The sequence below is a fragment of the Eupeodes corollae genome, chromosome 1 (assembly GCF_945859685.1).
Source record: "Eupeodes corollae chromosome 1, idEupCoro1.1, whole genome shotgun sequence".
Taxonomy (NCBI): Eukaryota; Metazoa; Arthropoda; class Insecta; order Diptera; family Syrphidae; genus Eupeodes; species Eupeodes corollae.
Window position 1 is genome coordinate 164,709,063 of NC_079147.1, and position 24,226 is coordinate 164,733,288.

At 35.2% G+C, this 24,226-nt stretch overlaps 1 protein-coding gene across 1 annotated transcript in view; it reads left to right on the plus strand.

The window, feature by feature from the left end:
• Positions 1–22,520, plus strand: part of LOC129938550 (protein unc-79 homolog) — an 83,646-nt gene extending 61,126 nt beyond the window's left edge. The window contains exons 20-30 of the mRNA XM_056046181.1: positions 17,571–17,838; positions 17,914–18,556; positions 18,619–18,723; positions 18,782–20,011; positions 20,078–20,256; positions 20,314–20,468; positions 20,529–21,238; positions 21,296–21,474; positions 21,546–22,020; positions 22,092–22,211; positions 22,278–22,520. Coding sequence (XP_055902156.1) covers positions 17,571–17,838; positions 17,914–18,556; positions 18,619–18,723; positions 18,782–20,011; positions 20,078–20,256; positions 20,314–20,468; positions 20,529–21,238; positions 21,296–21,474; positions 21,546–22,020; positions 22,092–22,211; positions 22,278–22,451 — 4,238 coding nt within the window. The 3' untranslated portion in view covers positions 22,452–22,520. The remainder of the gene's footprint in view (positions 1–17,570; positions 17,839–17,913; positions 18,557–18,618; positions 18,724–18,781; positions 20,012–20,077; positions 20,257–20,313; positions 20,469–20,528; positions 21,239–21,295; positions 21,475–21,545; positions 22,021–22,091; positions 22,212–22,277) is intronic.
• The last annotated feature ends 1,706 nt before the right edge of the window (positions 22,521–24,226 follow it).

Sequence of the window (24,226 nt, forward strand, 5' to 3'; positions counted from 1 at the left end):
CCTTACGTCCCATTTTCATTATAACCATCCTCATCATCAGCATTCCAATCCGCCTCCAACAGCCTCAGCAAGGCTTACCACATCTATTTCTTGTGATGGCTGTAGTACCAACCCAATGCAGTCCGGTCTTCCAGGTAGGTGTGATACGACCATTCCTGATGTATACACTTTGGATTATTTTTGTTTTTTTTTTCTTTCCATAAATATTTAAATATTTTAAGTCTTCACGTCTCGTGTAAAAAAAATAATCTTACTGGATTCCCCAGAACTACAAATCTAAGTGGGAAAACAAATTAATTTTCTTTATTTATTTTACATTTGTTTCGGTCTTCAAAATGTTTCTATACGCTATTTTTTAAACATTTACATTAACGTGCGTCTGTAAAATATCGTGTGTGTTTTTTGTACTATCTCCTATGCGGTCTGTAACTAATAAGATATTATTACTTATGGATTGTAAGTGTAAGCACTCATCATTAAGCTCATTTCCTTTGTTAACATCTCATCCTTAGTAGCAAGCGCACATAATCCTAATCAATTCCTGTTGTATCCTTAATTACATATATCTCCTTTGTACCAAAATGTTTTACTTAAATTTTTACATATCACATAATTCGTTTTATCTTAATTTTACATTTTGATCAGAAAATTTATATTGTTTTACATACGAGTATGTAGCTGTAAATTCTACATAATATTTGGCTGATGTTGATCCTTCTGATCCTGGTCGAGTCATTTAAAAATTTGAAAACATAAATACCTGTCAAGTGCGTTACATTTAAGGTCAAACACCTTGCCCTATATTTGCTTTGTACATTATGACCTTATGTAATGAATTCTTTCGTTAATCGATCGACAAGTTGCAGTCTCTTGAAATACAATTAATAGAATCCGTTAACTAGGGCTGGCCACAAGACGTGACCGGACGAGACTTAGCTAAACTCGTATATGTCTCGTATCAATGAGTCTCGTCTCGGTCTTGGTACTGCTTTATTCTCGTTTGTTATTACCTTGGTAGTCACGTATAGCCCTTTTCTATTTTTGAATGTGAATTTCGTCAATAAGGCAAGTCGGAAGTTGTACAATTTATTGGTTGTTTTTGATATACCTTACTTACTAACTAAAGGTGGCGCTACAGTCCAGGACGGACCTTGGAATTAACCAACAACCTAGCTAGCAAGTAGGTTGTTGGTGCGCCACCTGTCCTTTTATAATGACAGCATATACTTGGTCTTGCCCTCATTGACCACTTAAGGGGGTATTCTGGTCTAGAAACATGGGCGCAAAATTTTAAACAACCTATTATTAAGGCCTTAGCACGATACTAGTTAACAATTTACTATATACATAGTAATCTACTAACTTTTCACTAATTTTAAACATTTTTTATTGTTTTGCTAACTAGTATCATGCTAAAACCATTTTATTAAAAAAAAAAACATGAACACATCTAAATAATGACAGATTGTGGAGCAAACAAAACAAACATACCTTAATATTTTTGCAAATGTCAAAGTGACAACATTGAATTTGTATTTTCTTTTTTCATTTTGTTTTCATAGCTCGCCGTGGTTTATTTATTTATTTATATTTTTTCGTTTTTCGGAATTAACTTGCAATTTATAAAAGATTGAAATAAAATAACAAGATGTTGCGATTGGCATTAACTGTGCCTTTGAGGCTTACACAACAAATTAAATCCGAACTTCAAAACAATGCTGGCTTTGTGAAGAAACAATTTGTCAACAAAAAATGACAAGAAAAATCTGTATGACATAGATTTAATACGATACTAAAAAGATAAAGTAGCCATTTGGTGATTTTAACTTTAGTAAAATGTTAAGAAGATAGTACGATACTAAACTCGTTTAAAATTATCAAAATCCTTTTTTTAACCTAGTATCATACTAAAAATGATTTAACATCGTACTAAATCGTCTAAAATTTTGCGCCATGAATTTTAGGTAATTTTTTAAGTGCTGTAGAAAAAAGCAAGCAACAATTTTACCATACATTTTTGTAAACATTATTTATTCACATTAGAAGCATACAAAAAAAAAATAAAAAAGTAAAACAAAAATCAAAATTCCGTTAGTTATCAGCTGATGGAGTGGTGCGTCTCAAAAATTTGGTGCGTGACCATACCCACGATTTTAACTCTCCTAGAAATTTGAAATCAAAAACTAAAAAAGATTATTAATCTACAATAATATCGCAATGTCTGGAACTACGGAAAAGTTAGAAACATTTTTTTTTACAAAATGGCGACTGCCTAAAGAAAAATAAAAAAAATTTACTACTTTTTTGAACATTCTTCGATTTGTTAAAAATAGTAAAAATGAAAATTTGGAGATGGCCGTAGTTCCGGACGTAGACAAGTTCCTAAAGAAGACTCTCTTAAAATTTCAGCAGAACCTGAGAAATCGTGGGTATCAGATTCAAAAAGACAGTTCTAAGAAAAACCCAAAATTGGGTTGTAATCTCCTAAAGCAACCTTAATGTCATAGCCAGAGCACTGCTCATATGTCTTGTCTAAGAGCTCGAAGAATATTTCTATGGTGTCTGGATCTTTTTCCTCTGTTGGATCATGTTTGGCAAATTTAGCCTTGATGCTGATTGTCGTGATGCGGTCGTAAAAACTTTTAGAACTTAAAAGATTTTGTCTGAGTCTAGTTCCAACAACAAATCTAAAATCAAATAGACTCTGCCTTTGTTTTTTATATATTGTACCTATACCATTTTGAATCAAATGATATCTTGATCAAAATCATCCTCCAATGGAATTCAGCAATATTTGCCATTCTGAAATAGAGCCAATAATATATTTTATGCTGTGAAAAATAACTGCTAAAATTATCTTTTTAAAAAATCAAATTCTTATTAATTTTTCTAAGCATCGTAAAATTAGTCATTCTTCAGTTAAATCTAATAGTTAAAAAATAAATAAATTGGTAGGCGCAACAGTCCGTTGAGAACTAGCGCCTAGTGACTTACAACCATTCCTGTGTGCGAGTACTGTTGTGAGGAATGGAAGGGACCTACAATTTTAGACCGAATCCGAACGGCTAATTTGAGAAAGCACTTTTTCATGACAAGAATTACTCTTGAAGGATTTGTCAATTCCTCACAAGAGACAGTACCCGCTAAAATTATTTTTTTTTTAATTAAGGTGGCACAGGTTGGAATTGAACCCAAGACCACTTGCATGACAGTCCAACGCACTAACCATTATGGAACGGTTACTACATATCTAATAGTTAGGGACCGTTATTATTGGTAATCCAATCCAAAAATCCAATTTGAAAATATTTTGAAAATACATACATATTTATGTTTTCATAATATCATAAAACAAAATAATTTTCTGATCAAACTTAATTTATATTATTGTTTTATCTGTTTATCAAATAATTGTGGTGTGGTGTATTTCATTAACATAAATTCACAGTAAGTGTAGAACGTGGTGTTGTAAAATGTTGCATGAAAAAAAATATATTAATTAAGTTTTACCAAAAACCTTTAGCAGCACACTTATTTTTATTTACTATTAAAACAAACTTATTTCAATCTATGTACATGTATTGTCGCTATAAATCTAATAACTTAAAAGCCGGAAAAGTTATTTTTCAGGAGAAGAAAAAAGGAGGAATTTAAAACAACGTATTTTTCAGTAGATTTAATAAGTTGTTAAAATAATAAAAGTGTACATATTAACCGAAAAAGTAAAATGTTCAATTGTCCAATTTGTCGAATAGAAAATGTTTACATTTTACTCGACGTTTCAAGGGTATATTCAGATGTTTGGAAACCTTTTTGCGTTGTATTATTTCAACCGACAAAGATATCGACTTCAAATGAATTATGTTTTACAGATACCAACATCAAAAGATGCAGAACAAAATGTGTTTGATTTTTAATTATAGACATTTTAAGAAATGGAAAAAATCTCTCGACCCACTGATGCTATTTACTCCAAAATATTTGTATGCATTGAAGAATAACCTTTTTGACATTTGGCACAATTTTTAGAAAAATTAAAGTGACGTTTTTTTCAAAAAATAAAAATCTCAAAAAATAATACTAGAAGTTTTTAAAAATTGATGTTCGACCAAAGAGCTCGAGAATAAGAATAGATATTGAAATTCAACTAATGGGTAGCATCCTAGTTTCTTTTTTTCAAAATGCAATCAACATTGAATATTAATTACATTTTACATAGACTTTGCTTGAACTGAATACGCACACAATTTTTTTAAAAATACTTCTCACATTTTATCCAAATATTAATTTGTATTGTTCCATCTGTTGGTGGTAACTACTTCCTTTTTGTGTTAGGAAGAGACTTTGAAAAGAATTATTATTACATAATTAAATTCCCATGAAATTGAAAATTTTGACATTTCTCGACGTTTTAAGGTCCCTAAAGTCGAAATAAAAGATTTTTAGAAAGATGTCTGTGCGTGCGTGTATACGTACGTTCGAACGTCCGTACGTGCGTACGTTTTTTTCATTGTCCAAGCTCAAGAACTAGAAGAGATATCGATTTCAAAACAATTTTGCTATACAGATAATAAGGCAGAAATATGCACAAATGGCTCTCAAAAAATTGCGTGGATGGTTCTTTTACCATAGCAGTTAAAAAAAAGGTGAACATTTTAGTTAACCCTAAATATCTCATGAACCAAAAACGATAGAGACTTGAATTTATTTTTTGAAAAAAAATGCAATAATCGTTTTTTTTTATTAATTGAAAAAAAACTGAAAATAAATTTGTCACCTTGAATATTTTACGAATAAAAATGATTTCATCTCAAAAGCAACTTTGTGCAACGAAAATAATGTTTTTAACATCTGGTAAGATTTTGAGAAAAATCGAATTGACATTTTTTCTTACAAAAAATAAAAACCTAAAAAAACATTACTCAACGTTGTTAAACATTGATTTTCGACTCAAACATCTTTTCAAAAATTTGGCTTTCAATTAATTTTAACTTAACATTCGGACAAATTTTGAGAAATATCGAATTGACAGTTTTTTTTTAAATAAACACAAAAAAAAATATTGTTGTCAACATTCAGTAAAATTTTAAGAGAAAAATCTAATTGGCAGGTTTTCTTACAAAAAATAAAAACCCTAAAAAAAAACAATATTAAAACTTAAAAATTTACTTTCGAATCAAAAAGCTTTTCAAAAACTAAAAATATTGTCTTCAAACTCGTTTTGCTCATATTCAGTAGTTTTTTTTATAAAAATCTTGATATCTCTCAAATTAATTTTATTTATCCAATTTGTAAAAATTTAAGAAATGCTACTTAAATTGGTAAAAATTTGTTTTCGACTAAAAATCTGTTTAACAAAACTAGATAATTCAATTGACAACTTTTTTAACCCAACACTTTCGAAAGACAAATCAACAGACGGAATAAAAAGTTATCAGTGTGGGTCGCATCCCAGCCTCTTTTTTATAATTAGGAATTAGTTGACCCATCAAGGCTACCGAAATTAAACAATTGTATCGTCTGAAAAAGCATCGAGATACCATTTTTTCCAGATCATTTTAGTTTTGAAAAACTCTGAAAGCAGTCCACTTTTACACAGATGGATCAAAAACAAATGAAGTGGAGATGGAGGTGTGTTCTTTAAACGACTCAAATTAAGTCTCTAATTCGGCCTTCCCAATCATTGTATCTTGTCCCAGGTGGAACTTTTGGCGATAGATGAAGTCTTTTCCTGGTTTAAAGAAAACTTAATATCAACATCTGATATCCGTATTTTCTCAGATAATCAGGCCGTTATCAAATCTCTGGACTCTGTCTCTCCAAACTCTATAACAGTCCATAATTGTCGTTTAATATTCATCGTTGCTGGGTGCCGGGCAATAGAGTAAATTCCTAAAAAAGTAAGGCAGATCAACTCGCCAGGAATGGTACAGTACAAGTCATTCTACCACGTTTGGGAAATGCGTGCATACAAATCGCTTCATGTACCTAAACTTATTACTATTGCACGACCGATGGCGGATCCAGAGGGGGGGCATAGGGGTCATGATAACCCCCCCCCCTTTTTGGGAGATATTTTGTTTGTATTTTTCTAGGAATTCCATTCAATTCAAAACTAATCGTATTGAGTAAATTATGACCCCTATTATATTTTGAATTATTTATTTCTTGTATATGAAAAAAAAATTGTATTTTACTTTCTAAACTTTGTTGCAAAAAGTACCACTTTTAACTGAGGGCTGAACCAAGAACATAATATGAATCTGACATTCAGCCCTTCCTAAAACTTAGCACAAATTCATCAAATTTTGACCAATGAACGATCCAGGGGGGTCAAATGAGCCATAAAGAAGCTTATACAGTTAAGTTGTATAAGTACAGATTTGTTAGTAATTTAACGACATTCACCAAAAAATGGGTTGCTGTCAAAAACATTTAATATTTTTCTTACTAAAGTTATGCTTTAAATTATTTTCATAAAATTTGTTTTCAAGAATAAGAGCAAATATTCAGGTTTTTAAGAAGAAACCTTGAATAAGAGATATTCAATTTTATATTAAGTTGCCTTTAAATTCCTGAAACTAGGCTTTAATTTCATCTTATTTTTGTATGCACATAAATAGTGAACATTGAGTGATTTTTACTTGCGACACATAGGAAATATATATCTGGCAATTATTGCATTCGTAAAAAAAATCGAACAAACCATAACATTACGATGGTAGAAAAGTCAAAAAAATGTGGGTCCATTCGTCTGTCTGTCCTGGCCCCTAAAGCCTAAACCACTGTACCGATTGAAAATAAGCTGATTAGCTTACATTATACAAATTTTTTGTGTACATTTGAAAATTCGAATTTTTTTAGATATGAACTCATACATTTTTTTTTAACTTTCTCTAATTGTTTTATCAATTCGGCTACAAGAAAAACATATTTTGGTTTTGCTCCAAAAGGGTACCCTTTATAAAGCCGTCATTTCGTTTTCAAATTTTTTCAAGAACTTAATCAACAGATTTCAATAATCTTGTCTTTCAATTTGTCAAATTGATGATGATTTTTGATGATCGAACATGTCATAATTTTTTTAAATAGCATTTAAATTTTTGATACAAATTTATTTTGCAGGTATTGCAGCCGGGCAAGTGACACTTTTGTTAAACTAATGGCTAATTGAAAAACCTGTCTTGAGAACTGAAGTGAAAAGTAATTCTGAAACGTGTAATTTGTGACTGCCACACAAAAGTTTCTTCCCAGCTTATTTATTTACCTTAGTTTGTTTTTATTTTATATTCAGAGAAACTATGTTCTTAAATGCACATATATTCTAAAATTCAAGAACTAAACATTATTCTCTCTACAATTTTAAAGTTTCGTTGACTCCTTTAAGATCAAAAAATTTTCTAGCAGCAGCTCCAATCTACGAGTAAGCAGACTAATAACGATAGTAATAATAGACTCCCGAAAAAACTACGTCAAAAAAAAAACAGAAAATTCTTTCTCATAATCTGAGTTTTTGAATTTCGGTACCGTTTTTAGCATTAATAGAAATTTCAACAAAAAAGAATTTATTCTTTTTGCAAGAAAGCAAAGTTTCAAAACAATTTCGTACATTCCTACATGAATTTATATTATATTTAGAAAACTGTTAAAATCTTGGGATGCATTCATATGACGAAAGTCTACTAAACTAAATAGTTAAACTTTACCTTGCTGGACAATAGCGTTTTAAAATAATTTAATAACTAAAGTTGTCACTTTAGCCCTTGGAATGTGTACATTTAAGGTTAAGATGCACATTATGCTATTTAAATTTTGTTAACCTCCCTTAAAAAACATTTTTAAGCGGTAAGTAAAAACTCACCTTTATGTTAAGCGAGTGACTAAATTCCCCTCCCCCCTCCAGATTAAAAGTCTGGATCCGCCCTTGTGCAGGACGCTATTAAGGAGGCAAACACCAGGTGGAGCAACATCACCACGTGTCAGCTGACAAAAAGCTTCTGCCCTACACTAGATTTAAAGCGCTCAATATGCATGCTATCTCTAAGCACTGTCTAATAGAAAAGCACGCGACGCGGCTAGGCGTGAATTTTGCAAAATCTGTACGCACGTGCAATAAACTGGCCTAAGTGGGTCCACCTCTTTCACGGACAGACACTTTAACCTAAACTTCCTTTATGTTTTGTCCGTAAGAATCTTTATTTTGATGGTAAGAACAAAATCTATTAGGACTTCGGCCAATTTTATCAGCTTTTGCACGTTCGGTTAGACCTTGGAATCTAATCAAGTCGATTTTATATTTTGAAACACTGCTAAAGCATGTAGATCCAGGGCCGGATTAAGAGCTCCAGAGGCCTCAGGGCAATAAAGAAGCGGGAGGCCCCTTCGCCACAAATTATTTAAAAAAAAAAGTAAACCTTTTTTTCACTCAAGTTTTTCAATAAATAATTTATTGTGAAACCAAGTAGATTCCTTTGGTATTGAACAAACACACATAAATATTAACGGAAAAAAGAATTATCTGAAATTAAATATACGGGTTAACGAACGGAACTTTTCGAGCTTTTTTCTCCGAAAAATCGTTGATGATGTCGTTTAAACCAAGTTCTCGGCGTAAATCGCTTTAAATGCTCAGGAGAGAAAGCATCGATAGGGGGGTTTTTCCCATCGTGGTTCTAATACCTTTTTTTATAATTTTAATTTTTGAAAATGGGTGCTCTCCAGTGCAATTTGATACCATCAAAACTAAATACATTCTCAATGCAATTTCGAGGTTTGGGAATGTAGCTCTGAAATTTTGATTTTCTAGAACTTGGTAGTAAAATAGTTTGAGCGATTGATTTGTTCCAAAGTCCTTTTCCTTTTTGTATGAGTCAGGCAAAGACACAAATTGAACTAACTCATTACCAAGACTAGGCTCTAAATCATCGGGATACACTTTCACTAATGCCTCTGCTGCAGTGCGCAAATTTTCAGCATCCATCTTCTCAATGTGATTAAGGAATCCAAAATTCGAACGTACAGCTTCATAGGCATGCAAGAGAAAAGGATAACTGGCTAATCTCTGGAATGAAGGTGAATACTTTGTATTTTTCCTTGGGTGACAGATTTGCGTCTTTTGCTTTTTGTACATAATCATTAGTATGGGATAATTTTTGGCTGCTTCCTCGTAATTATTAAAATCATTTCGTTTGGATTCCACGAATGATTTCAATAGTGCACGCATTGCCGATTCAAGAATCATTTTCGGGTCTTGCAACATCTTGTTTGTAACTCGTAGATATCGTTCCAAAATGTTGGAAACAAAGCCGTTTCGAGACCACTCATCTTCTGTAGAAGGTGCGTTGCTTCATTCCTCACGATGTCTTTTTGCTCTTTATTGTAAGATATGCTGGTTAGAGCTTCTTCGATTTTCGAATAGCCGTTGACTAAGGCTTTCGTATCTTCAGCCCGACAAGACTAAAGATAGTTTCTGAGCTTTTTCAAGACTAAAAACTGGCCGCTTTTATTCTTCGATAATTTTTCAATCAGAATTCGTTGCCGCTCTGTACTGGCTGTGATCGCAATTTTGAAGTTTTGTGGAACCTTTCTTCCGCCTAATATTTGATCATTTAATTATTTATATTAGCAGGTAAGGACCGATGTAATTTTCGAGACCACAAACTCCTCCGAGGTTGCGGGCAAGTACCACCCCACTCAGCCATTAAGCGATTTGGGTACTCCTTAGTACTGGGTAGTGAATTGGAACTTCTTCTTATTGTTATATACTAATATAATTGAATTATAAATATTGTTATACTAGAGTGCTGAGTCATACACAACTGTCTACACTATAATAATTGTAATAGAATATCACCTTTTTTTAAGCTTCGCTGTCAAGCAAACCACATCTAACCTAAATACTTTAGTCAAACCTTATGCAAAGAAGTAAAAGTCTTCTTTAATCATTTTCAAGAAGTTATAATACTCATCAGGGCCATTTGCGATATTGATAGCCTGATTGGAGTGAACAAATATAGATCAATGATTTCTGTTATTTAAGATTAATATAATTAAATAATCATGTATATAAGTTAACCCGATCGCCTAGGTCGTCGCCGGCCGCAAACAAAGTTGTTGTATCCGCCGCCGTCGTCGTCGTCATCGTCGTCGTTGCCGTCATCGTCGTCGTCGTAGTCATCGTCACCGTCACTATCATTGACAATAACTATTTATGCTGACACAACTATTTCTATCAACGAATTAGCTCCCACTGGTGTCAACCACAATCTATACGACGACGGGAAGTACGGAAATGTGATATCTTGCACACGCTGCAAGATAGAAACATTTCACAGGGTAGAGTAGAATTAAGGTAGATTATAAGTTTTAGTTTTTTAAGAAGACTCAACACAATAAAGACAGAACATATTAAAGATCACAAATACTTGTTATCATTACTGGCGCCCAACTTATAAGAACTTTCTGGAAAAAAAACCTAATCATCATTCATCAGTATTAAGAATTATTTTCTTTTATTTAAAAATGTAAGAATTTATCTATACCTACTTTGAATATTTTTAATTGTAAAGCTTGCAAGTGTTATTTTTTTTTTTTGTGAGTGTTCCTATTCATTTTTTTTATAATATTGAAATTAATTAAATTGCACATAAATATTATTTACGGTTTAACGGTTAATGAGTGAACCTGAGAATTTTGAAACACTGTTAGAAAAGTGTAATTACTTACAAATAGGAAAAAAAATAGAAACAAGAATGAATGCTACAGATTTAAAAGTATTAGTAGAATCCGCAGTCAGTGGTGCTCTTGAAGCTCAAAAATTGGATTTTGAAAGAAAGTTAAGTGATGCAGTGAAAAATTTAACATCGACACAAAACAAACCTGAAGTTGAAATTTTTAAAGAAATTGAAATTGTGGAAGGTAATAGGTGTGAAGAGTGTCTCGACATAGTTAAATCTCTCCCGGAGTTTGAGGGCAAACAGGGCACTTATGTCTCTTGGCGTCAAGCGGTTCATTCTGCTTACAAAGTTTTCGAAAAATACGATGGTAGTTCTAGACATTACCAGGCAGTTGGAATAATAAGAAATAAAATAAGAGGCCCAGCCGATGCTGTTTTGGCTTCATTCAATACAGTTTTAAATTTTAAAGCTATCATAGCTAGGTTAGATTTTACGTACGCTGATGTACGTCCGATTTATTTAATTGAGCAAGAGCTCAGTACATTGCGGCAAGGAAACCTTACCGTTCTGGAATATTATGACGAGATTGAAAAAAAACTTACACTTCTTACAAACAAAACCAATATGTCATATGACAGTGCATTAGCCATTGCATTTAATGAAAAATACAGAAGAGACGCCCTTAGAGTTTTTATATCTGGGTTAAAAAAACCATTAAGTGATGTTCTGTTTTCGGCCCGTCCGTCTGATATGCCTACAGCTTTGGCTTTAGCTCAAGAAGTTGAAGCAAACAATGAAAGGTATTTGTTTGCGGCGAGTTATGCGAAAAATTCTGAAGAAAAATCTCTAAGGTCCGAGATCAAACGATCAGCGAACCGTTACCAAAACAATAATAATAGTAATAACTTCAATTATAACAGCCAAATTAATAAGACAGGCAAAAATCCATATTTTAACAAAAGGGAAAGTTATGAAAATGACAAACAATCGGAACTTAACAGTTCTAAAGTCCCCAGCAGTTGCGAAAAAATGGATGTTGATCCGACATCATCACGTTTACGTCAATTTAATAACTATCAACAACAGAACAGTAATAATACCTATGATCAAGGGCAAGAACAAAGGAATAAAAGGCCAAGTAGCTTTCAAAGACAGTCGGGACAGCGTCGCCAAAGAGTAAACTATTTGCAGGACAATCCTCCACGGAATAATGAAGGTGACTATGAAGCCACGGCTGCTTTGCAGGTAGATGAAGTGGAAGCTGAGGTACATGATTCTGACTACGTTAATTTTTTAGGGGAAGCTCCCAACTACCGTTTATTAAAAAAACAGTAGGAGGGAGGTTAGTTAAGTTTTTGATTGACACAGGTGCCTCGAAAAATTACATCAGGCCATTACAAGAGATAAAAGGTTTAGTGCCAGTAGACACACCTTTTTTAGTAAAATCAATTCATGGTTTTAACAATATTGAACTTAAATGTTTTATAAATATTTTTGGGAGAAATAGCACTTTTTTTATTTTACCCAACCTGTCAACTTTTGACGGAATTATTGGTCTTGACCTGTTAACACAGGTTAACGCCACAATTTGCTTAAAAGAAAATTTAATTCGCTTCAATTCAGGGTTAGAAACTATTCTCTTCCATAAATGTGACAATGTGAACTTTACGAAAGTAGAGGACATTAAGGTTCCACCATCCGTAAGCATAGATTTTAAAAATATGATACGTAATAGAATAAAAACATTTGCAGATTCAAACGAATCTTTGCCGTATAACACCAATATCGTTGCCACAATACGTACAGTAAGTGAAGACCCCATTTACTCAAAATTTTACCCCTACCCTATGGGGGTAAAAGATTTTGTTAATACTGAAGTTAAAGACCTTCTGCGGAATGGTATAATTAGACCATCGAGGTCACCCTACAACAATCCTATTTGGGTTGTTGATAAAAAGGGTACTGATGAGTTGGGCAATAAAAAGAAACGTTTAGTAATAGACTTTCGGAAGCTCAACGAGAGAACCATAGATGATAAGTACCCTATTCCAAATGTAACAACAATTTTGTCAAATTTAGGTAAAGCGCGGTTTTTCACAACCCTAGACTTAAAATCAGGGTTTCACCAAATCGAACTAGCCGAACGAGACCGAGAAAAGACAGCTTTCTCTGTTAACGGAGGAAAGTATGAATTTTGCCGTCTCCCCTTTGGTTTAAAAAATGCCCCCAGCATTTTCCAAAGGGCCATAGATGATGTCCTACGCGAGCAAATTGGAAACATTTGCTATGTTTACGTCGATGACGTTATTGTTTTTTCAGAAACTGAAAAAGAACATGTCGAAGATATCAATACGGTTTTAAAAAAATTGTACGATGCAAATATGAGGGTTTCTCGCGAAAAATCAAACTTTTTTAAAACAAACGTAGAATACTTAGGTTTTATGGTATCTAGGGATGGCATAAAAACCTGCCCTACTAAAGTGGAGGCAATCAAAAATTTCACTCAACCTTCAACACTTTTTGGACTTAGGTCTTTTCTGGGTCTAGCGAGTTATTATAGATGTTTTATAAAGGACTTTTCATCAATAGCTAGACCACTGACTGATATATTGAAGGGTGAAAATGGTAAAATAGGTGCCAACCAATCGAAAAAAATTAAGATTGAATTAAATGACAAACAATTTGATGCATTTAATAAACTAAAAGATATTTTGGCGTCAGAAGACGTAACATTGTTATACCCAGACTACACGAAGCCTTTCGATCTAACGACGGACGCTTCATCGTATGGTCTTGGAGCGGTTTTATCTCAAAACGGGAAACCAATAACAATGATCTCAAGAACCCTCAGAGGTAAAGAAATAGAATTTGCAACCAATGAAAGAGAGCTTTTGGCCATAGTCTGGTCATTAAAAAGTCTTCGCAACTATCTTTATGGAGTAAGGAGTCTAAATATTTTTACAGACCATCAACCCCTTTCATTTTCAGTTTCAGATAAAAATACTAACGCTAAAATTAAGCGATGGAAAGCTTTTGTAGATGAGCATAATGCTCGTATATTTTACAAGCCAGGAAAAGAGAATTATGTCGCTGACGCGCTTTCTCGGCAAAATATCCATGCATTGGAGAATGATGCGTCTTCCAATGACGCTACGATGCATAGTGAATTATCTCTAACTTATACAATTGAAACTACGGAGAAGCCTTTAAACTGCTTCAGAAATCAAATAGTTTTAGAGGAAGCCCCAAGTGCTTCAACGCGTACATTTATAATATTCGGTACAAAAACTAGACATTTCATTAACTTTTCAGAAAAAAATACTTTGATTGACAAATTAAAAAACGTAATTAAAATAGATGTAGTCAACGTAATTTATTGTGACTTGCCAATTCTAGCCTTTATCCAACACAATTTAGTCGAGTTATTTCCGTCAACTAAGTTTTGGCATACTAATAAATTTGTGTTAGATATATTCGACCCAAATGAACAAAAAGAAATTATAATTACTGAACACAACCGAGCACATAGAGCAGCTCAAGAAAACTTTAAGCAAATCCTATGTGACTATTTCTTTCCAAAAATGACAAAACTGGCAAATGAGGTTGTGGCAAACTGTAAAATATGTTCAAAGTCGAAGTACGATCGGCATCCAAAAAAACAATTGCTTGGTGAGACACCAATCCCCTCGTATGCTGGAGAAATGCTTCACGTTGACATATTCTCTACGGATAAAAAGTATTTTCTAACTTGCATTGACAAGTTTTCCAAATTTGCGGTTGTGATGCTAATAGCGTCTCGCACAATAATAGACGTAAAAGTTCCAATGCTGGAGATAATGAACATCTTCCCAAATACAAAACAAATCTTTTGTGACAATGAGGCTTCTTTAAGATCCGAGACAATTAGGTCAATTTTGCTAAATCATTTTAATGTTCACATAGTAAATGCTCCACCTTTACACAGTACATCTAACGGTCAGGTAGAAAGGTTTCACAGCACTCTATTAGAAATTGCAAGATGTCTAAAACTTGAAAGAAAAGTCGAAGATACAATTGAATTAATACTATTAGCAACAGTAGAATATAATAGGACCGTACATTCTGTTACAAACCAAAGACCAATTGATGTAATACATTCGTCCCCTACAGATTTTAGAGAAAAAATAAAAAATAAAGTTCAGAAGGCCCAAGAAATTCAGCTGCAAAGGGAAAACGAAACGAGGCAGAACAAAATTTATAATGTAGGAGAAAAGGTTTTAGTGAAATCAAACAGAAGATTAGGTAATAAGTTAACTCCATTATACGTTGAAGAGAAAGTAGAAGCCGATTTGGGGACAACGGTCTTAATTAAAGGGAGGGTGGTCCATAAGGACAACCTTAAATAGAACACAACTTATTTAATATTTTTATTTACAAGCTGATTTTATTAAAGAAACTAACATCTTTCAGGATTATTTTGTTTTTACTGATGATGACTGAGGCAGCGAAATTAAGAGACTATTCAAACTCAAACTATATTCCAATAGCTGACGGGGATGTGATTCTCTGGCAGGTCTACGGCTACTTAAGTCACACATCGAATCTAACGGCCTACAAACAAATAATGGATGAGTCGAAAAACATGACTGATCTTTTCCCGCAGTCACATATGCGCAAGATCCTGGAAATAGATATAAGACATTTAGAAACACTTTTCGAAAGTATTAGTATTCATCATAGAAATGCTAGAAGTCTTAATTTCTTGGGAACTGGACTAAAAATTGTGGCTGGTACCCCTGATTTTGATGACTTTGAAAAAATTAAATTCAATCAGGCCCAGTTAATTGATTCTAATAACAGACAGGCTATTATTAACACAAAATCTCAAGAACAAATTAACAGGTTAACAGATACGGTAAATAGTATTTTGGCAAACACAAAAAAGCAACAGATTGACACTGGCCATCTCTACGAGATCTTGTTGGCAAGAAATAGGATTCTTATTTCCGAAATTCAGAATTTAATGCTTTCAATAACACTTGCAAAACTAAAAATTATAAATCCAATAATTTTAGAAGATGATGATATAAAATCAATAATTAACGAACAATTTACAAATGTAAGCGTAACAGAGCTAATGGAAATATCTCATGTTAAGATCTTACAAAATGATAATGTATTGCATTTTATTATTAAGTACCCTATACCTAAAATAGTATGTAAGAAAATAATTATCTACCCTGTTGCTCACAACGGAAATATTATATTCTTCGATGGAGATGATGTGGTTGCGGAATGTGGAAGTCAAGTACTGGCTGTTGAGGACTGCAACATAGCAACAACGTTAACATTTTGCAAAGAATTACCGAGCAAGACATGCGCTCAACAATTACACTCTGGAGGCACGGCTCATTGCAACACACAACCAGACCATCGGGAATCAGTGTTGGTTATTGATGATGGCATAGTTATAATAAACAACAGAAATGTCAGAATAAGAGAGGTGAATGGTTTTGAAACGGACATCAACGGGACGTATTTGCTGACTTTTGACGATGCGGTGTGGATTAATGGTTCCAAGTTTATCAATCGAAATAACATAAATAAAAAACAGCCTGGTAGCGCAACATCTACGCTTCTCAATATCACCGGTCATAGAGAAATATTGAGCCTACCATTCCTTCATAGAATGAACATGGACAATTTACGTTACATTGGTGAAATAGAGACAAAATTGACGACCCATCCAATTATAGCTTGCTGCGCGACACTTGCTCTCATTACAGTTTGTTACACCATCGTTAAACTAAAGCAGTGTCAGAACAAACAGCGCCGAAATTCCGAGCTTCAAAAAGTCATCATGGCTCTTAAGAAGACCGAGGACGTTCTTCATTTAAGTGAGGGAGGAGTTAACCCGATCGCCTAGGTCGTCGCCGGCCGCAAACAAAGTTGTTGTATCCGCCGCCGTCGTCGTCGTCATCGTCGTCGTTGCCGTCATCGTCGTCGTCGTAGTCATCGTCACCGTCACTATCATTGACAATAACTATTTATGCTGACACAACTATTTCTATCAACGAATTAGCTCCCACTGGTGTCAACCACAATCTATACGACGACGGGAAGTACGGAAATGTGATATCTTGCACACGCTGCAAGATAGAAACATTTCACAGGGTAGAGTAGAATTAAGGTAGATTATAAGTTTTAGTTTTTTAAGAAGACTCAACACAATAAAGACAGAACATATTAAAGATCACAAATACTTGTTATCATTACTTATACAAAGTACTGTAGGCTTTAGGTAAAGGTAAAAGAGCAAAATAAAAATACAAAGGAAAAAATGTAACTAGTGTTTATTAGTTGGAATTTTTTTTCCTTATGTGACAAAAACCCTCAATATTTGAAAAAAAATGTAAAAAGCATTTTCAAAAATGTTTGTTCGTATTTAGTTCAAGAGAAGTGTATGTGCATTTTGTCTGACTTTAATTTGATTAATTATGATTTGTTTTGCCAACAAACAAAATATTTTTTGGCTGAAATATAAAAAAATCTTAACAAAATTCTTTAGGTGTTGTATGCTTGAAAAACTTTGGGAAGATACAAAAAAAAGATACAAAACTTCTATGTATATAATAAGGTTTTTATGGTTACAATCCCAAATACAATTATTTGAAAATTGTACTACTCTCACCTATCTTATGTTCATGACATAAGATTTAGCGAACCCGCAACCCTACAACCTACTTACTTCTATCAGGGTATCACATTATGCGTAAAGATTAGGACTTTTCGAAACTACTATATCTATATGAATCTATAACTATACCATCCTATATACGAGTATATAAATAAGTGTGCTGCATTTTCTTTATAAATGTGTTCCTTAAAATAATACTTAAACATTTTCTCATGCAGAAGGACATATTCATTCGATAGGAGGTTTAGGTGATGATAATTTACCTGGACTCGTAAATCGCATCACCGAACTTGAAGAATCCGACAAAGAAACAATCCACTTGCTCGTGTTTCTTCTCATGCAATTTATGTCTCGTACTGACCAGGCATTTCCCTCCGAGGATAAACCAATGACAAAAACCCAAAACATTGTCTTGAAGCATCTCTTTCTTCTTTTAGGACATAATCAGATTGATAAAACATTCCACACAACACCTGGAAATCTAAGGTTTTTATAATAAATTCACATAACATATATATTTAATAAAAGGTAAATCTGATAAAATATTTACCTTCTTTATAGATCATCGGCTGTTTTCAATGCGTTTTTGGCAAATTTACCACAAGTTCTGGACCAAAACCATTTAATAGGTGGTCTTATTCTGTCTTCAGTCATGCAAGTTATTCTCTTTGCACCAAACCCATCGAATATTGGTATAGATTGCTACCAAAATCTCATCTTTAACTATTCTTTGTGGTATTTGGAGCCGCACTCGCGTCGCAACTGGCTTATGACTATACTTGTGGTGCTATATAAGTACTCTTATACGCAGCCGCCTTATAGCGGGTATATTAACAGTGCCATGCGCATTGTTATCAATAGTTTGAAAGCCCAATTCCATCAGTGCAAAAGAATACCAACAACTACAATCTTGGATATTCATCCACCATCTCGATCGCGAGATGCCAGTCAGCCATCACTGGGAACCGATCCCGAAGAGAAAGACCACCAAAGCCCGCCACCAAGTCCAATGTTTCCATCTGAGGGTACAAGTGTAGCTTCTAAGGGAAAAGGGCAAAACGTTGGTTTCTCTCAGAAATCTGCTCAGCAAACCTTTCGCAAATATCCAGACTCCAGTTTGGAAGCCGACGATACCGAATCCGAACTGGTGGCGATTCCGGAAAGCGACTTTTCGGATAGTACGCTTCATGGCTCTAGTGCACCGGTTTGTCCTTACTCCTATAATATGATTAAAATTTTTAATTAACTGAAATCAATTTAATGAAGGGATCATTTGACGACACCAATCATTATGACGATGCCCCCGCAACCGGTTATAAATTTGACGGTCTTAGACATCGCGCTATTCGCACCACAGACTTTATAGAAGAGGTAAAACAACCTAAGTTTTTATTTGATGAACAACATATAATAATCATTATTATTTTAGAAAAAAGAAATGTCTACAACTTCTAAGCTTGTTCGATCATCTAGAAGTGGTGAAGTCCTAACCAGATCCAAAACAATAGAAACTTCAACTGTAGTGACTCAGTCGAAATGCAGCCTTCAAGAAGGAGTTCGAATGATCGTTACCCCATTAGTTGGTTCGGAAACCCAGGAAACAGCTGTTCTTAGCCCACCTGTGGATGTGCAACGAGCCATCATTGTTACTCAGAGTACTCAGCCAATCCGAGGCAAATCATCTGATATGTCTCACACTTCTAAGATGTTTGCGTCAATTGCTTCAAACCATCTTAAAGCTATGGGAGTTATACAGGGCATAGATACGAAAAATGCTACAACCCCAATGACATCCTCTTCAAAGCCAACACAAGAAGTTACGCCAATGATTGCTGCTGTCAAGCCAACCCCCCAAGCTTTAAGTGGAAGCCGATCATCGAATGGCAGTATCAACAGCATTGATAAGAAGACCCTGGCAAAAACTCTTGGTAGGCACAAGACTATCGTCGAAACCTCAACTGTTACAAGTACTTCCTCTTCTTCACCAGGAACTGAAGACTCTCGTCATACTGGTTCTTCAAAGCCTAGTTTAAATGGAAATAATAATAATGGCAAACCAACACTTCAAAGATTCGACAAGAAAAACTATGGTTCACCAGACTCACCGCTCTCAAAAATGAGCGTTATGCCAAATCCCAGTGAATCAGAACCGGAAATCGCTTCATTGCCACCGCCCAAGAAAATAACTCAACTTGAAATTCCAACTCCTGAAAGACTTTTACCAATTGGACCTCAAGAAGGAGTAGCAACTATAGTAGATAGAATGCGAGAAGGTTTAAAACTTCCCGACATAAGCCATCTAAAGCAGGATAGTCTTGATGTGTCAGAAAGCACGAAGGATGACGTAACGCCAAGCAGCCGTGGCACTTCGCCTAGACGGCTTATTAAGCAAGTTGCTATGGATTCTCCTCAAGATCTGCATGCTTCTATATTAAAAGCAGTCTCCCAAGACCCCATTTCAAGCAAACAACAACAACAGAAAGACCGCGGAGCCCAGAGGGGACGTGGCCCAAGAAAAGTTCCATTTGTCGTTGACACCCATGCTGTTTCGGATATCAGGTCAAAATACGCAGGTTATTGGCCACCACCTGCCCAAAAGGAAGAATCAGACCAAGACGAAGAAGGAGCTACTAATGGAAGTCAGTCAGATCATAAGCCTGTAAGCATGTTCTTATTTCTCTATTCTTAAAGTGTAGTTTCACACCTCAGTACTTTGTTATTCTAGAGCCAGTCACGAGTCGGTGATTATTGTGTATGTGAACGATGTGGAGAATGTGGTTCGATGCTGGAAGAGTACAATGATGAAGAAGTTGGAATTCTTATCATAATCTTAGGGACATTCATTCATCGTGAGCCTGCAATGGCAGCACCATTTCTTCCTGAGATTTTAACGATTGTTTCGAAGTATGAATTTAAATTCTATGAAAAAATGTATGTTTTAAATAATTAACCGTTTTGTAGATTTGCCATGTATTCAACATTTCCGTGGCAATACGCAAGTGCAACTCATTTGCCTGGAGGGTCGCAATCAGTTGCCCATCAATTTATTCGTTGCGTCTTACATCAATTAGCACCCAATGGAATATTCTTGCAACTCTTCCAGACACAAGTCAAAAGTAGGATGGAGCTCTATACAGACCTTGTAAAATCTATTGATTTTGTTTCTTTTATTTTAGAGGAAACTCGTCGTAAATCTTTTCACAGCATTGCTAAGGCTCTTCTGGACTTCCAAGAGCTCAACCCAACAAGTCCAATCTACTTGGTTTGCGAATCATTACTGCAGAAAAAGACTCTTCCACTAGAACATCTTTCTGTTATCCTTCGAAATATGTCTGAATATCTGCAATGCATTCCAGCAGATAGTGGTTTGGGAGCTGCATCATGGGCTCAAGCCATGCAATCGCTTGAATCACTCTTCCGTCAAGTCGTACTCATCTTACCTAGCATAGATAGTCCGGAATACTTGCTTGACGTGATAGTTGCAACTTTGAAAATATCCCCACCAAAAGCACTTCTCGAGCCATTTTCTAAAGCTCTCGGCTACTGCGTTCAGAGCATCAACTTGCGCCACAGTACCATCTATGATCTTTGCACACTTAGCAATCGATCCTTTTCCAAGGATCGAGACAAGATGCTGCTTTGTCGCCAGTTGATCTTTGAATTCGTTCAGGCGTTGAAATTTAAAATAAATATCCCCGATCATAATCTTCTCTTGATTATTGGATTTGCTCTTCAAGATGCCGGTGGGGCATTACCTCCAGGCACAATTGCAGGACTACCCGATATGCCACCTCAATACCCGACAAATGCTGCCGATTGCTTGCGGCAGTATATGAATGATGTGTTGGATTTTTTGGCTGACTTCCACACTCTCAGCAAAATTAAGGTAAGAAAAGAGTTTTACAATACTTTGTGTACTTCCAAAAAGAGAATACTCTAATAGAACTTCAAGAATGGTCAGATACAAAACGGCCTGGGGGAGGACACTTTGGGTGGCGTGTTAAAAGGAGCTGTTGCACAATACTTGGCTTTGGAGATGTCTCGTGGAAATTCTAGAGATAATAAGGCAGTGGCTAGGTATTTGCCTTGGCTCTACAATGCTCCCTCCTCTCTTCAACAAGGGTAAGATAAATCAATCAATCTGTACAGAAGTGGATTTATTTAACAAATCCTTTTTGCTTTTGACTCTCAAGACCAAAAGAATTCACAGAATGTGTGGGACATATGAGGCTGCTTTCTTGGCTACTTTTAGGATCACTAACGCATTCGGCTTTGTCTCAGAAGAAATGTGGTGACATTGGTCAGCATGGAGCCGCAGTTCATCATTTCCAAGTGCAACATCCAGGCCAAGGCATGACACAGCCTGTCCCGCAAGAAGCCAGTTGTCACATCGCAGATCACATTCAAGTCATTTTCGCTGGTTTTGCGGAACAGTCAAAAACATCGGTGTTGCATATGTCGTCATTGTTCCATGCTTTTACATTGTGTCAACTATGGACAATTTACTTGGAGCAAGCGGCTTTCAGTACACCTAACAATCCAGAAGCACATAATATTATGGGAATTTTGTTTGAATTTTGGGCAAAAGTCACCCCGTGTATTCTGCAATTAGTGTCAAATTCAAAAGCCGCTAAGGAAGTTGTCGATTTCCAAAGCTCAAATTCAAAGGTAAAGTCCTAGAAGCAAAAAATATTTAAATTTTAAATTTCAAATTTTTACCGACTTATATTTTTGTTAAGCTTTCTGAAATGGTGAACCTGCATTTCTTAAGCCTGTTGGAAGCACTCAAAGAGACTCATTCAACAGTCCTGGGAAAACTTTTACCACTCTGGAGTCCTGTTTTATCTTCTCAAACTCAAGTAATACACAAGCAGTTCTTAAATTGATTTTGTATTTAACGTTCCTCAATTACAAAATTGTTACAGCTATCAGATACACTTCATGTTCGCCTACAAAACGTTCGCGACTATGCTCCAGATTATGAGGAACAACATACACACCATTCTGATGCATTGCTTAAGTGGTTGCAGAGGCTTCAGTTCAAAATGGGCCAAATTGAGTTACAATCTTCTACAGCTACACAATTTTATTCAATTTAATGTTAAAAAATGTATTTAAATGTTTCAGTAACAAAAAAATAGTAGATAAAGTCAAATTTTAAAAAAGTATTCAACATCTTCTGTCTTGATAAATGTGTTCTTGTTATTTTAAATATAAACTTAAATTTTGTTTAAATAACTGAAAAAATTAAGAAGCGCAAGTACCTATAGGCTTTTTTTAGACAGGACAAAGCTAACGATTAATTTTTTGTTTATTCGAAAACATTTTGACCAACGGTTTCAGAAATTCATTGAGCTATACGCTCACAGTTTTGACAAGATAAATTGTTTTAGGTATAGTTAAATTATTCCAGTAGATATCGTCTAACTATTTAATTTGGTTGACTCAATACATATGGAATCCAAGATTCTAAGGGTTTGCGAGATATACCATATTTAAAAGTGGAAATACAGAGTTTTTGGTGCTTTTCGTGCAGTAATGTTAGAAATAGTGTTGAAACGTAGTTTTTCTAAAACTATTATATTCGGTTCCTGTTGGCATTTCCATAAATTCAAAGAACGGTACAAAAATATAGATGGAAAGACCCAGAAAAACAAAAAGTTACTATCATTTTTAGTAGATGCTCCTAGATTAGAGCTGATGCTACAAGACAAATTCTTAAAAAAAAATACTGCTTTGAATAAACCTTTTGAAAATATTTTATATTAGTAGTCAACAAAACTTTAAAATTGTAGAGACTTCCTGGCCACGTAAAAACATCATAGTTGCGAAGCACCAACAAGCCTCGGATACGGACGGATTTACTGTTGACCACCTACGCAAAACTAGGACAACGAACTTTGGATATGCACGTGGAATGTTAGGTCCCTTAACAGACCACGTGCGGCCGAAGAATTAGTTGAGGCCCTAGACTACTATAAAGCAGACATCACTGCTTTAGCATAGGATGAAAAACTGCGAAATTTACTATGGTGACTGCTATCGCGAAAACCAACAGCGCTTATTTGGACGTGGCTTTATCATTGGAGACTTAGGCAAGAAGTCTTGAGCTATAGGTGCATCAACGAGAGCCTCATGACCATACGCATTAAGGCTAAATTCGGCAACATAAGCCTGATATGCGAGCACACCCCCACAGAAGAGAAGGATGACAACACCAAAGATATGTTCTTCGAGCTCTTAGACAAAACATATGAGCAGTGTTCTATCTACGATATTAAAATTGTCCTGGGTGATTTTAATGCCAAGCTGGGAAGGGAAGACATCTTTGGTGGAATAATCGGAAAAAACAGCCTGCACGACAACACCTCCGACAACGGATTCAGGCTCAAAGATTTTGCTGTGGGGCGAAACGTCATGGTAACCAGTACGCGTTTTCCACACCTCAACATCCACAAAGGTACTAGGACTTCTCCAGATTTATCTACCGTCAGCCAGATTGACCATATAGCGATCTACGCCAGACACGCTTCCAGTATCATGGATGTCCGAACTTTCAGAGGAGCTAACATCGACTCGGACCACTACCTTGTTGTAGCCAAGCTTCCGGACCCAAGGCAAAACAGGGAGGTGCTGGGAGAAGGTACAAATTCGAACGGCTACAATTGCAAGAGATCGCCAAATGCTTTTCCGACCGAATTACAAGTACCCTTTCTCGAAGTTCTCTGCTGCCAACACAATGTATCGAAAACCAGTGGCAACATGGCCAAGATGCAATCAGAGAAGCCGCCACTGATGTGCTGGGTTTCCAGCAGCCACCAACAAGGAACCCCTGGTTTGATGAGGAATGTCGGCACGCAAAACGGCGCTGCAT